The sequence below is a fragment of the Canis lupus genome, chromosome 1, assembly GCF_048164855.1.
Source record: "Canis lupus baileyi chromosome 1, mCanLup2.hap1, whole genome shotgun sequence".
NCBI lineage: Eukaryota > Metazoa > Chordata > Mammalia > Carnivora > Canidae > Canis > Canis lupus.
This window is the reverse complement of record NC_132838.1, coordinates 89,409,956-89,425,555: the sequence shown is the minus strand read 5'-3', so window position 1 is coordinate 89,425,555 and position 15,600 is coordinate 89,409,956. Positions and strand designations below refer to the sequence as shown.

Below are 15,600 nucleotides of genomic sequence, written 5' to 3'. Positions count from 1 at the left end.
CATACACAACTGAGACTAGACTGGCGTGAAGATGTCTGTTGGACCCAGAATTACATAACAAAGGAAAACAGTGATCAAGCAATAGCCTCCCCTCCCCCTCCCTACTCTCTTTCAAAACACGTACACACATGCTCTCTCCTCTCCCGATGTTAGATTTGAACTTTTTGCTGCTGACAGAACATTTACTGGCCTTGGCCTCCCTCAGTTAATAACCCGAAGTGACACTTTCAAAGAATATATCGGGCAAAGATGTGCTCACACATTTTTTAAAAGATGTTAGCAGAGGCTTTCCTCTGAAAGAAGATAAATTATAGATACCATTCTTTTTCCTTTATTGGAAAGAACACCCACTTCCTCAGTTCTGTGGAAGACTGGTAATAACCTTTCAGCACGAAAGATCTGCATTTTGTCCACAGGCTAAGGAATGGGCTTTGTCAGAATGCACTTGTAAACAACAGGTCCACAAATTTGTTTCTAAGAATTAAATGTAGGCTTATTATTCAGATCAAAGATTCCTTCTATTTCAAGGCCAAGATGGTGGGTTCATTTTTTTTCCCCTTCCAGCTGACAAAAGTAGAGCCTGCATAATATGTTCAGCATAGAAGAGAGACAGTGAACACCCTTCCCCTTCTGTTTCCGAGACAACTCTAATTCCTTGTTACTCTAAGATTTCTGATGTGAATGACCCAGTTCTTAACCGATCAGATGCTGCTCAGAGGCCCCTACCTTTGTCTAGTTAAAACACACCTTCCATTTTTGGTGGGATCTTTTTTTAAGAGCATCATTTATTTGTGGGATGGTAAGCAGTAAATTCATTTTTGTTTGTCTGCTAGCATGCCTCTTATTTAATGGATGTTTCTTCATATCAAAGAGAAACACGGTCCAACTTCTCAGGGAAAGCAAGATCTGAGTCTTACTCGTCTTGCACTATATTTCTAAACTACTATGCTTGTTGTACGTGTCCACTTCAGACAGGAGCTGCATGTCAAACCAGCAGGAGATTCCCACCATATCTACAGCATCTCTGATGGTCTAGAAGACCCTTATACCTTGGCCAAAGAGGCTTCCTCTATACAGCGTCCTTCATAACATGCTGATGATAGAATTACCTATGCCTCCCGTAACACCCTATTTCACAGATGAAAAAAAAAAAAAAAAAAGATGGAGACACCATGACACTGTCTTCTTCCTGGATCACACTGCTTATTAAAGTTAGAACTAACACCAGAAACAGGTCTCCAGACCTTTGGTCCAATGTGGGCTGCTTCTTCCAAACTCAGAGCAGGCGGTTTATACCATCTAAACTTAAATTTTCAGGGCCTCTGGGTGGCTCAGTCAGTTAAATGTCTGCCTTCAGCTCAAGTTGTGATCCCAGGATCCTGGAATCGAGTCCCACATCCAGCTCAGTGGGGCGCCTGCTTCTCCCTCTGCCTGCTGCTCCCCCAGCTTATGCTCAGGCTCACTCTTGTTCTCTCCCTCCCTCCTTCTCTCTTTCTCTGTCAAATAAATACAATTTTTAAAAAATAATAAAAGTGAAATTTCAGAACTTTTTTTTATTTAAGTCCACAATCTTAGCATCAAAAGGGAACGTTTACTATTTCTAGAAATGTTATCTTAAACAATAAATACGTGATCACTGAATAAACATGTAGAATTAGCTTCTTCCTCCATCTCCTTTCCTGGGTTTGTAATAAAATGCCCCTTCAGTCCTGAAGACTCCTGCCAAGCACGAGAGAATTGAGTTAACAATTCAATTCAGTTCAATTCTATCTAATTAGTAGAGAATTCAGCATAACGGAGCTCATCAGTCAGCCTTGTCCCCAAGGAATCTTCTATGTCTGTGCACCTGATTACTATGAGGCAAAACCACACTTTTTTCACTCTTACGTTAGTGTTCTTTTGCTTGTTTATGTCCCTAATTTTTGTCCCCGACTGAAAGCGTTATCCTTCATTTTAGATGACACTAGAAACACTGGTTGCCTGTATGTAAAAAGCATTTAAAAGCCCCACATGGCAGCCAGTGGAATGAGGATCAGCCGTTATGCTTTATAAAAAGCATGGTTAGCTGTCCCGTGCCACTCTTCATAGTCTCTTCTATCATGAATATCTAGGATCTTTGCTCATATTGTCTTATGCCTGCTTCCCCAGCCTGATTCCCAGGCACCACAGGTCACAGGGTGTTGCTCTTTTCCGGCTGCCAACATCCATGCCTTCTGGTTAAGGACATTGGCTAACAGAGAACCAAATGGGTAGATCTTTCTTTTAGCTTGAAATGAAGTGAAAGGTAAACCTGTGACACTTGATTTGTATTTTCAGGACACTGTTTCAGTTCATCGACCAAGCTTTTATGCTGACAGATTTCTAAAGTTTATGAATTCCAGAGTTTTCAAGAAAATTCAAGGTAAGATTCTTAGGAATTTTTGTAACTTGTAGCACTTACTCATTGATCTTATTGTGTGTATCTTTGCAAGATATTTATTAGCAGGGTTTGGACTACTTATCTCCCCAAATCTGTGATGACTTAGTAATTAGAGTTAAGTATCCCATTGGGTATTTGAGGCCATAATCATAAGAGTCCTATTTTGTGGTGGAAAAAATTAGAAACTGCCTAAAAGTCCAACCCTGTATTATACTGGTTAAATATATTATGGTACAATTTAATGGAATAATATATACAATAAAAATCATATTAAAGGTCCATTTAGGAGACACCTAGGTGCCTCAGTTGGTTGAGCATCTGACTCTTGGCTTCAACTCAGGTCATGATCTCAGGATCATGAGATCTGGTCCTATAGCAGACTCCATGCTCAACTCTATGCTCAGCACAGAGTCTGCTTGGGATTCTCTCCTTCTCCTTTCCCTCCCTTTCTGCTCCTCCCTATTCACATGCTCAAACACACACACACTCAATAAATAAAATCTTTTATAGACATAGATTTATTCATACATATATATGGATAAAGGATAAAATTCATATGATCATCTCAATACATGCAGAAAAAGCATTGGATAAAGTACAACATTCATTCGTAATAAAAACTTCCCACAAAGTAGGGTTAAAGGGGACGTACCTCAACACAATAAAGGTCATATTTTAAAAGCCCACAGCTAACCTTATACTCAATGGTGAAAAATGAGAGCTTTTCCTCTAAGATCAGGAACAAGACAAAGATGTCCATTCTCACCATTTTTATTCAGTGTCATGCTGGAAGTCATAGCCACAGCAGTCAAACAAGAAAAAGAAATTAAAGGCTTCCAAATTGGCAAGGAAGACATCAGACATTCACTATTGGCAGATGACATTATACTATTATATGTAGAAAACCCCAAAGATTACACAAAAAAGCTCCTAGAACTGATTGATGAATTCATTAAAGTCACAGGATACAAAATTAAGACACAGAAATTCACTGCATTTCTATACAATAATAACGAAGTAGCAGAAAGAGAAATTTAAAAATATTTTAAATCACCAATTACCAAGTGCCAATTACACTTACCCCAAATATAATAAAATAGCCTAGACATAAACTTAGGAGGTGAAGTACCTGTACTCTGAAAACTATAAAACATTAGTGAAAGAAATTAAAGATGACACAAATAAATAGTAAGATATTCCATGCTCATGGATTGCAAGAACCGATGTTAAATTGTTCATTCTACCCAAAACAATCTACAGCTTTAATGCCATCCCTCTCATTATACCAACAGTAATTTCACAGAACTAAAAGAGCTAATCCTAAAATTTGTATGAAACCACAAAAGACCCCAAATAGCTAAAAACACTCTTGAAAAAGAACAAAGCTAGAGATATCACTATCCCATATTTCAAGATATACTACAAAGCTATAGTAATCAAAACAAGATAGTACCATCACAAAAATAGACACATAGATCAATAGAACAGGATTGAGACCAGAAATAAGCCCACACTTGTATGATCAATTAATCTATGACAAAGAAGGCAAGAATATACAACGGGGGAAAGATGGTCTATTCAACAAGTAGTGTTGGGAAAACTGGACAGCTATACACAAAGGAAGCTGGGTCACTTTCTTACGCTATACACAAAAATAAACTCAAAATGGACTAAAAGCTCAAATGTGACACCTGAACTCCTAAAACTCCTGGAAGAAAATAAAGGCAGTACTATCTTGGATATCACCCTAGGTAAAATATTTATGGATGTTTCTCCTCAGGCAAGGGAAACAAAAGCAAAAATAAACTCCTGGAACTACACCAAAATAAAAAGGTTGTACACAGCAAAGGAAACTTACTAAATGGAAGAAGATGCTTGCAAATGATCTGCTTACATCTGATAAGGAGTTATATCCAAAATATAAAGAACTTCTACAACTCAATACACACATAAGAAAATCTGATTTAAAAATGGGCAGAGAAAATAAATAAATAAATAAATAAAAATGGGCAGAGAAAAAAAAATGGGCAGAGGACCTGAATGGACATTTTTCCAAAGAAGGCATGTAAATGGCCCGCAGACATATGAAAAGATGCTCAGCATTACTAATCATCAGGGAAATGCAAATCAAACTGTCGTGAGATATCCCCTCATACCAGTCAGAATGGCTAGCATCAAAAAGACAAAAAATAACAAATGTTGGCAAGGATGTGGAGAAAAGGGAGCCCTCATGCATTGTTGGTGGAATCCAAACTGGTGCAGCCACTGTGTAAAACAGTTCCTCAAAATATTGAAAATGGAAATACCATATGATCCAGTAGTTCCACTACTGGGTATTTACCCAAAGAAAATGAAAACACTCACTCAGAAAGATACTTGCACCTCTATTTACTGGAGCATTGTTTACAATAGCCAAGACATACAAGCAGCCAAGTGTCCATCTATAGATGAATGCATAAAAAAGATGTGGTGTTTGTATACAGTGGAACATTATTCAGCTATAAAAAAGATGGAATCTTGCCATCTGCAATAACATGAATGGACCTAGAGGATATTATGCTAAGTGAAATAAGATAAATACCATATAATTTCACTTTATATGTAGTGTTTTGTTCTCAAAACAAATGAACAAACAGACCCTAAAATTCAGAGAACAAACTGCTGTTTGCCAGAGGGGACATAGGTGGGGGGATGAGCGAGACAGATAATGGGGATTAAGAGGTACAAATTGTAAGATATAAAGTAAGTCATAGAGATGAAAAGTACAGCACAGGGAATATAGTCAATAATATTATGTAGTGACAGGTGGTGATTACACTTCCTGTGGTGAGCACTGAGTAACGTATGGAATTGTCTAATATATTATACATCTGAAACTAATGTAACATTGTATGTAAGTTATACTTCAATAATAAATTTTTTATTCTAAAAACTGAAAAAAATATATAATTTTAAGATGTTTTATCAACTGTGATTATTTTAAAGCTCTTAATGCTTAGAAGCGTACTTTCTTTGTAGGTAAAAACTTTTCCTCCCTGCTTCTACCCCCAAGAAAACAGTCCCAAGTCTTCAAGTTTCTTCTTTCAAATTACCTTTTTAAGTCTTACTAAATCCTTACATTCCACCCCAGAATTGAGTCATACTGGCAATGTAATAATGTCTGCAAAATCGTATAATTTTTTCTAGAAATATTAGTCATCATAATGTTGAAACCTCACTGAAATCTCTACCCAGATAATGTATCTAAAGCACTGAAACTTAGCTTCCTGAAAGGAACAGTACATTCATGTGGTAAAAATCAACTGCTGTAAGATTTTCAGAAAATAATGCATTCATTCAACCAACAGTTGAGCACCTGTAATGTACCTAACACTATACTAAGCATGAATAATATAGGAAGATTTTTTATAATTAATTAGTTCCTCCCTCAGTAATTTTTGGGTCAATGATGAGAACATGTAACAGATTTATAATCTAATGAAGCAACTGTTAGTAGAGTTTTTATATACACTACTGTAAGTACACAGAGAGAAATAAGACCAATTCTTCCACAAGAGAGCTTCAGAGTGAGAATAAAGTAAGTCCTAAAAATAAAAGCTAGCATTCATTAGGAAGAGGAGCAAGAAGGACATCTGAAGTCACAAAAATAGCATGTGCAAAGGCCCAGGGGTAGGAATAGACATGGTAGGTTCTAGGAATAGCAGCTAGATGTGCTAAAAAGCAGTAAAATACAGAGGCAGGTAAATGGCAGAATGTAGGGCTAAAAATGGACACAGGATCCTTATCGCCAGACACCGTTTAGTCAAAAACAAATCCAGAAGTGTCTGCAGCATGAAAGAAAGTGACCAGCAACCCAAACCATTTTTTGAGGTTATCCAATCAAGAGAAGTCCCTGTGGCCTTCAGTTTTTGCAAAATTGAATCCTCATCCCAGGAGTGAGTGTCAGATAATTCCTTTAAGGAAGATTCACCATTGAGGTACCATGTGGCCCTGGCAGGGGTTCCATTTTGGTCCTCCTTGCTCCTCCTCCTGTGTGAGGCGGATAGCAAACAAAGACCTATTTCTTTTAATAGCTCTTGGCCTTTCCTCTACTGTGAACCACAAGGACACCCAGTTCTCGGAGTATCTTCCCCTGGTTCACGTTTCCCTGCCGCTGCCAACATTCTTTTCATCCTAGCTGTTTCTCAATTTAGAAAATCCGCATTGACCGAAGATCTGTATAGTGCTCCAAACTTTTGGTCTCACGGCCACTTTAACTCTTTATAATGGTTGAGGACCTCAAAAGGCTTGCAGGCATGTGGGCTGTTTCTCTAGCAATATTTCCCATATTAGAATTTAACACTGAGGAAAATGTTAAATATTCATTAATTCTCACAAAGTAGTAACTTTAAAAACATATGCATGTTAAAAAAAGCCATTTTCAACAAAAAGTTAAAAATTCACATAAAAAGTAATTGTGACAAGTAATACTTTTCTAAAACAATTTAGTAAAAAAAAAAAATTAAATAAATAAATAAATAAATAAATAAATAAATAAATAAATAAAACAATTTAGTGAGAAAGTGGCATCGTTTTACATTTTTTCCAATCCCCAACGCTGGTTCATAGAAGACATCTAGATTCTCACATCTGCTCCTGAATTCAGTCTATGGCAAGAGGACATGTGGCATCTAAAAACTCTTAAGAGTGAGAAAGGCAAATTATGTCTTGATATTATGAAAATAGTTTTTTTACAGTTTTTTTAAAGTAAGCTCTATCCCCAACATGGGGCTTGAACTCACAACCCCAAGATCAAGAGCCTCACTTGCTGTACCAGTTGGATCCAGCCAGGCACCCTTGAAAATAGTTTTAACATCGTAGACCTTCTAAAGGGTCTCAGGGGCCTTTAGTAGTCCCCGAGCCATATTTGAAATCCTCTGACTTAAAAGTTTTAAAATATTATATTGGAAGACAAAGGGTGAGAGTTTATAAAAGCAGATAGAGGGGCACCTGGATGACTCAATGGTTGAGCGTCTGTCTTTGGCTCAGGGCGTGATCCTGGGGCCCTGGGATCGAGTCCCACATCGGGCTCCCCGCAGGGAGCCTGCTTCTTCCTCTGCCTGTGTCTCTGCCTCTCTCTGTCTCATGAATAAATGAAATCTTTAAAAAAAAATAAAAATAAGATAAAAGCAAACAATGTTGAAGCAGAAGCCTGGAAAGCAGGTGTCACCACTGTTTTGATAGGATTAGGAGTTAAGGAAAATATGACTTATTTAGTCCATTTACTTTCCATTAAAATCCATTTTGGGGGCAGTCCTGGTGGCTCAGTGGTTTAGCACCGCCTGCAGCCCGGGGTGTGATCCTGGAGACCCAGGATCAAGTCCCACATCAAGCTGCCTGCATGGAGCCTGCTTCTCCCTCTGTCTGTGTCTCTGCCTCTCTCTCTGTGTGTCTCTATGAATAAATAAATAAAATCTTTTTTTAAAAAATCCATTTTGATAGATTTTTAAACATTCACAATGCTTTCCCGTCAAAAAACAGCTCTGATTTTCTCTCTTCTCCCCCTCGCATCAGCCAGGAAGGTGGAATCCTCTAGAAGGATGGCTGGGGTTTCATGAGTTCTAGCTCTGTGATCTCAAGCAAGTCAAAACTTTCCCAGTCTCAGTTTCTAGACCTATAGAAGGGTGGCCCACGTCCCCCAGATAGCCACATGGTGGTTGAATGTTGACCTCCAAAACCTAAAGCTCTCTCCAGATGTTAGTTATGATGATGATGATATTACTATGGTAGTAAGACTGCTCACAGGACACATACACTTTCCCTTCTCTTTGAGTGGAGAGATTGCCCACTCTTCTTTCCCTGCTTGTGTGTCCCAGAGTCCTTGTCCAATTGAGCTCTTGCAAGAGCTCATCTGGGAGGCCCCAGATGAGCTTGGCAATCTAAGCTCTGAGCTTCCCAAGGCCAGACACGATTACTCTAGTCCATCGGCGCTCAGGTGGCCCCAGTGTGCACACCTTCAAAGGCAGAGAGAGACTGCCAAAAACAAGTTCAGGGAGAGCACAAACAAGCCTCGACTCCCTCACTCCTTCCCCTCCAAGGAAATTCTCTGACGGTGTTAAGCCAAGAATTATTGCAGCAGGGACTGCATAGGAATAGGGACAGTCTGGCTGCTGCCAGAGCCCCTTCCACAGACGCATCATTGGTAAAGGCACAGCCTTTGGCAAGCAGGATTGACGATGAGGTCCATTTGCCATGGTCCAGGTCCCCAGCGCACTGCCGAGGTTGTAGAATGCTGTTGGGACAAAGGTCAGGCCTGAATGATACATTATACATCTGACATAGCCGTGACCTAGAAAGGATCCAGAGGGCAGGAAATTTCAGTGGAAAGTCACTTTAAAAGCAAAAAGCAACCAGAAGTGACTTTGGCTAAATTGGGCTTCATGAGTATAAGATTCAGATTAAACATTGGCATGTTTAGAAATTCCCAGTCCCCAAGTTAATAAAACCAGGGTCATGAGAATTCTCCTTGCTTTACCATCTGCATTTACCAACCCACCCAACCTCCTCCCAGCCCTAGAAAAACATTGCTTGGCGGCCAAAAAAGTGTCCTTCAGCAATAGAACGTTTAAATTTCACCTCGGGTGGGTGAGACTTGACTTCAAACTCTGGATGCGTATTCCAGTTCACGCACATTCTAGGATCTTCTCATTGAAGTCAAAGTCATTGTGGACGACTAAAATTGCCAAAACAGTTTTGTCTCCCTTTCCTCACATATATAAAACAAAGTGCCTTGCTTTCTGCTCAAATAATGACAACTATGTTAATAAGAAAAAGTCTTAATTGAATAAAAAAAATTAATGTGGTTTAACAGTAAGTGTCTTTGTCTCTCCTTTTTCCTTCCTGTCTAGCCTTGAAGGCCTCACCTTCTAAAAAGCGTTGCAACTCCATCGCTGCCCTGAAGGCAACCTCTCAAGAGATCGTGTCTTCAATTAGCCAGGAATGGAAGGATGAGAAGCGTGACTTGCTGACTGAGGGGCAGAGTTTCAGCAGCCTTGACGAAGAAGGTAAAAACATGTAACTTTTTTAAAAAGAGAAAAGAAGAAAAAGTCCTTCTGATTTTGCTTCTATAGGTGATATAGACTCAGAGTAGAACAATTAGAACACACCTGCTCTAAGAAACAAGGTATACGGGGGCACCTGGCTGGTCAGTCAGTACAGCGTGCTGCTCTTGCTCTCAGAGTCGTGAGTTCAAGCCCCACTTTGGGCACAGAACTGACTTTAAAAAAAAGATAAAAGAGGGGCACCTGGGTGGCTCAGTGATTGAGTACCTGCCTTTGGGTCAGGGCATGATTCCAGGGTGCTGGGATCGAGCTCCACATCAGGCTCCCTGTGAGGAGCCTGCTTCTCTCTCTGCCTATATCTCTGACTCTCTCTCAATGTCTCTCATGAATAAATAAATAAAATCTTTTGAAAATAAAAAAATAAAATCTATTAACTTCAAAGGGATATTTACAGTATGACATAGTACAAATTTTTAAATGCATAAATAATATATGTGGCTGATAATAAAAAAAAAAGCTGGAAGATGTACTAAGATATTTAGAAATAAAGAACCCTAACCCCACTATCAGGAGGTAACAAATCTGCACGTTTTTGTATTTTTACTATAGACTTTGTTCTTGGTATGTGTACAGTGTGTGTATGTGTTTTAAATGCACATATGCATTGTATATATATGTATATACACATATATACACAATGTAATAATGAATTATCCATCTATTTAGGTCTTTAATGAATTTAATAAAAGTTTTATAATTTTCCTTTTGCTTGTCATATACATCTCCCTTTTGTTAGATTTGTTCTCAAATGGATAGAGAGAGACACAGACATGTATTTTCTATCCTTTCAATAGTGGGTTTTTTAAAAGATTTTATTTATTTATTCATGAGAGACACAGAGAAAGAGAGGCAGAGACACAGGCAGAGGGAGAAGCAGACCCCCCGCTGGGTGCCCGATATGGGACTCGATCCCAAGACCCCAGGATCACCACCTGAGCCAAAGGCAGACGCTCAACCGCTGAGCCACCCAGGCATCCTTCAAATAGTGTCTTTTTAAGGTCTGGGTTTTCTGGCTGTTTCTTGCTACTGTGTAGACCTCTCTTCTTTTTCCTTTCTTCCTTACCTGCCAGCTAGGACTCCTAGAACAATGATGAATGGAAGTGGTGATTGCAGGCAATCTTGCCGTGTCCTGATTTTAAAGGGAATGCCTCTCGTGTTTCACTGTTGAGAAAGAAGTTTACTGTATTTGATCACTGTAATCAGGTCAAGGAAGTTCCTTTTTATTTCTGGTTTGCTAAAAGTTTTTTTTTATCAAGAATGAGTGTTGAATTTTATCACATACTTTTCCTTGTCTGTCGAGTTGGTCATGAGGGTTTTTATTTTTTTCCTCTTCTAATCCTAGGAGAGGAAGTGACATTTTAGACTTTTTTTTTTTTTTAATCAGTATATTCTTTTGGGAATCCCAACATTTCCTGAAAATTTCTTCTACTTTGATTAGATTAGATTTCTTCTGGAGCTTTCCTTTCCCCCAGAGTCATTAGAGTCAGGTGTTCTTCGTGTTCCCTTCTGCAGAGCTTATCCACGTGTACCACGTTGGGTTAGTTTCTTTCTCATCTTCCAAGAAACCAGCTAAGACCCAGATTCAGTGATTCTGACAAAGGAGTTAATGACTTGCTCCTTTCTCGGGGCTGATGGCTGCCGTTTCTGCCCCTTGCCCTAAGCTGCCCTTGTACCAGCATCTCCCCTACCATACTGCCTGGTCTTCTCAGAGCACCTATAAAACTGCAAGGTGTCTGTAGTCTGGGAAATAGGATTAACTGATTGTTAAACAGTATTAGTTAAACTTACAGGTCATATGCACCATATAACTTCTGGAGTTAAAGCAGCAAGTCCGGTCATTCATCTGTGGGGAGGGAAAGGGTATTAATATAAACACTACATAACATCCAGAAAGTCTGCAGACATGGGAAGTAGGGCACATATTGTACTTTTTTTCACAGATGACTTATTCCACCCATTGCTTCATTTTTAAAGGTACTTCACCCAGAAAAGCATCTGAAGATCAAAGAAAAACCTACTGAGCATATTCTTTGAAAATGTTAACATACTATTATAAAATGAGTTTATCTGGACAGCTCTCTATATGTACAAAGTTTGCTACAAGGTTCAGCCTTCTTAGAATGCTCTGTACTTGGGGGCTTCCCTTTACATAGGCACCACATCATCACCAAATTCCCTTAATTCCCCTCTAGTTTTTAATCCTCTCTTCTGTGTCATCATCCATGTCTCTGGATTGTATCCATTTTCTGTTGTCCTGTAACAAATTACCAGAATGTCAGAAGCTTAGTAGAACTTCCTTTTAGTAGTCCACCGTGTGTAAGTCAGAAATCTGGCAAGGCTCACCTGAGTTCTCTGGGCATGGCTCATCAGGTCTCAGAAACTGGGGTCGAGGTGTCAGCTGGGCTGCATTCTCATCTGAAGGTGCTGGAGAAGAAGCCTCCTCCAAGGTCATCACGTGGTTGCAGAACTCACTTCCTTGTAGTTGTAGGGTGGAGGGCCCATACCTTCCTGTCTGATAGCTGCGCACTACGTCCAGCCCCCTGAGACCATCCACATTCCTTACCAGGCAGCCTGCTGCATCTTCAAGACTTTCTTACCAGAAAAAAAAAAAAAAAGACTTTCTTACCAGTCAGTCTTTCTCCCACTTCAGATCTCTGACCTCCAGACACAGATTTCAAAGCCTCAGTTGACTAGGCCAGCCGCTCCCCTTGTATTCTCTTTGACCAACTCACAGTTAACTAACTAGTAATATTAATTACATCTGCAAAATTTCTTTTGCCGTGTAAGATACAGTAATCACAGAAGTCCTGTCATATTCACTGGCTCCACCCACACTCAAAGGGAGATGATCAAGTGTGCAGGTCACTGGGGATCATCCTAGAGTTCTGTCTACCATGCTAGGTTTTTTTGTTTTTTGTTTTTCAAAAAAAACGAAAGATATAGGAGCTTGAGGAAACAGCTCTCTGTTTCAAAGAGCTATTCCTAAAAGATTGGGGGTCAGCTCCTCAGTCTGGCCCAAGTCCCTGGACAGATCATGTATCTCTGTATAGTATCACTCAGGTAGCCTCTGGTTTATGAAGTCAAGACTAGAGTCTGCATGAGCCTTTCTAATTTAGCTCCATCTGCCTTATGTTGACTAGCAATTTATTAGACTCTGATGGGAGGTTATTTTTCAGATGCACTTTTCAGTATTATAACATTTCAATATTTTCCTTTGTATTTAATTAGAAGGTGGGATCAAGTATATTAAAGATCACTGGCCAGCTGTCATATTACATTGAAGCCTTTCTAATTTTTGCATGTAGAGCACTTTTGTGACTTATGTTTTTATATGATTACCATCTGTTGTTCATCATGGCAATTCTTTATTTTGACCTGAATCGAAGGCAGAACTGCACCCTCTCACACATTTTAAAGTGTGTCCAGTCTCCTGGTCCAGAGTCCAGCCCTTCTGTCCTTACCCTTTCCCTCTATGCCGCGTTCCACCCCTCCATCTACACCTCTTCAAACCCCAAATCCAAAACCTCATACTCATGCCATAGTGCCCATTAGGACTGTTTTCCATTCATACACTTCCTAAAAATACATAATTTTGAGCCTGTAAAGGAATACTAGAAGTGCCTTGAAGTTATATTGTATTTATTATCATCTGTCTTAGTTTCGTTTAGGGGAATGATTAAAGAAATCCACAGTCCAGCATGGTGACTTTAACAGCAGTCTTTTTTTTTTTAAGATTTTATTTATTTATTCATGAGAGACCCAGAGAAAGACAGACACAGGCAGAGGGAGAAGCAGGATCCCTGCGAGGAGCCAATTGTGAGACTCCATCCCAGGACTCCCAGGATCACACCCTGAGCCAAAGGCAGATGCTTAACTGCTGAGCCACCCAGGCATCCCTAGTTAACAGCAGTCTACTGTATATTTGAAAGTTGCTAAGAGAGTAGTTGCTAAAAATTCTCATTGCAAGAAAAAAAACATTGTAACTATGTGGTGATGGATGTTCCCTGAACTGTGATGATCATCTCACAATCGGTATGTGTTTGAAATTGTCATGTTGGACACCTAGAATTAATATGATGTTATATGTTAATTAGATCTTCATAAAAATTTAAAAATCAAATACCTCCCTAGGTTAAAAAAAAAATTAGTTTGAGCCGAGCTACAGAAGTTGAAGGACAGGACTCATCCACAACTATTATGTCCACAGTGTTCTATCACTGGGGATTTGCAAGTGTATTTTTTTAAGATTTATTTATTATCAGAGAGGCAGAGACATAGGCAGAGGGAGAAGCAGGCTCCCTGCAGGGAGCCCAGTGCAGGATTTGATTCTAGGACCCTAGGATCATGACCTGAGCCGAAGACAGATGCTCAACCACTGAGCCACCCAGGTGCTCCTTGCATGTGTATTTTTAAAGCAACTCTGTTCTTGGTGACTAGATCTGTCATTAAAACACTGTCTCTGACAGGCTGGGCAATAAGGGATACCAACTTGTCCACCATTTGAGTTTGGGATGATTAAAAATGATCTCCGAATAAAAAAGAAAGAAAGAATCCACCAGACACAGAGAGAGTAGGCATGGGTCCCTGTTCAGCCTTGACTATTCTGCTTCCCTGCGTAAACACTTTCACAAGCACCTACATTTTATAAAGGAAATGGGAGTTTTTTCATTTTTTTTTTAATTTTTTTTTTTAGATTTTATTTATTTATTTATGAGAGACACAGAGAGAGAGAGAGAGAGAGAGAGAGAGGCAGAGACACAGGCAGAGGGAGATGCAGGCTCCATGCAGGGAGCCTGATGCAGGACTCGATCCCGGGACCCCAGGATCACGCCCTGAGCTGAAGGCAGAGGCTCAGCCACTGAGCCGCCCAGGCGTCCCAGTTTTTTCATTTTTAAAAAGGCAGCCTTGGCTCTTAAAATATGAGGCCAAGAGGAGCCGTGGATGATGCTCAAAGATGTGTATGGGCACAAAAGGGGTTAAGAGATAGCTGGCTGTTAGTCTGGGAAGCATTTGTTCCCTGGCTGTTAAAAAGTCTGAGCACTTAGATCTAAATTGAGAATGATAGATACATGCATATCCTAGGGAGGGAAAGCAGGTTCCCTGTGTGTCTCTACATTTGCCAATCATCTTGTTAATCTCTGTCGAATTATCTCCTTAAGCTCCTACAAGCATTTTATATCATCTTTTGAAACAGTAAATCACTTTATTAGGTTTTAAAAGAACATTCATAATGTCATTTCCATAAGCCATTTTGTAAATTAATGCCATTTCCTTTCTGGTTAACCTGTTTGCAAGAAGCTATTTTACATGTCTGCGGCAGTTCGGAAGAGTGAAGTGAATTCATAATTTAATTTGCAACCTGATAATGTAAAATGAATGCTTTGGAGTCAATTTAAATTATTACACATATTAGAGCACCATTTTTTGCAGAGATTCACGAGTATGTGTTGTGCTTCTGTTACCCAGCACTGGGATCCCGACACAGGCCAGACCTGGTGCCTAGCACCCCATCACTGTTTGAAGCTGCTTCCTTGGCAACCACCATTTCGTCTTCTTCCCTATATGTCGATGAACATTGTCCACATGACAGGACTGCGCTCTATTCAAACAGGTGAGACTTAGCATGATCATATTACCAATCTGGTTATTACATCAGCATCACAGCTAGACAAGTATCTCTGAATTAGAATATGCTGTCCCTGGCAACCAAGATGGGACTATCACCTGCCCTATAAGTAAGAGAAAGAGAGAACATGCTTGATTTTTACTGTGGCAAGAAGCAAGCACATCCAGGGGAAAACCCTCATTATTTTTCTCCACAGTTAATCATTATGTCCTATAGAAATTATATACTTGGTTCTAGGGAAGAAGACCTTTCATCGTATTTCTTTTAATAATTTCTTAGGAATGGATTTTTTTTAAGCAAGTACTCTTGGTTAATATTGCAGATAACTGTAAAGACCTTTGAATATTCTCTTTCTATTTGCATGGCCTTAGTAACTGTGGTAGGCAGATGGTCCCTCAAAGTTGTCCCTTGTCCTAATCCCTGGAACCCATGACAGTGTCACCTCATATAGCAAG

At 39.6% G+C, this 15,600-nt stretch overlaps 1 protein-coding gene across 6 annotated transcripts in view; it reads left to right on the top strand.

Annotated features, from left to right (window-relative positions):
• Positions 1–15,600, top strand: part of PIP5K1B (phosphatidylinositol-4-phosphate 5-kinase type 1 beta) — a 299,006-nt gene that overhangs the window by 212,418 nt on the left and 70,988 nt on the right. For all 6 annotated transcript variants that reach the window (XM_072838944.1, XM_072838954.1, XM_072838961.1 and 3 more), the window contains 3 exons: positions 2,317–2,401; positions 9,307–9,462; positions 14,986–15,130. In XM_072838944.1, coding sequence (XP_072695045.1) covers positions 2,317–2,401; positions 9,307–9,462; positions 14,986–15,130 — 386 coding nt within the window. The remainder of the gene's footprint in view (positions 1–2,316; positions 2,402–9,306; positions 9,463–14,985; positions 15,131–15,600) is intronic.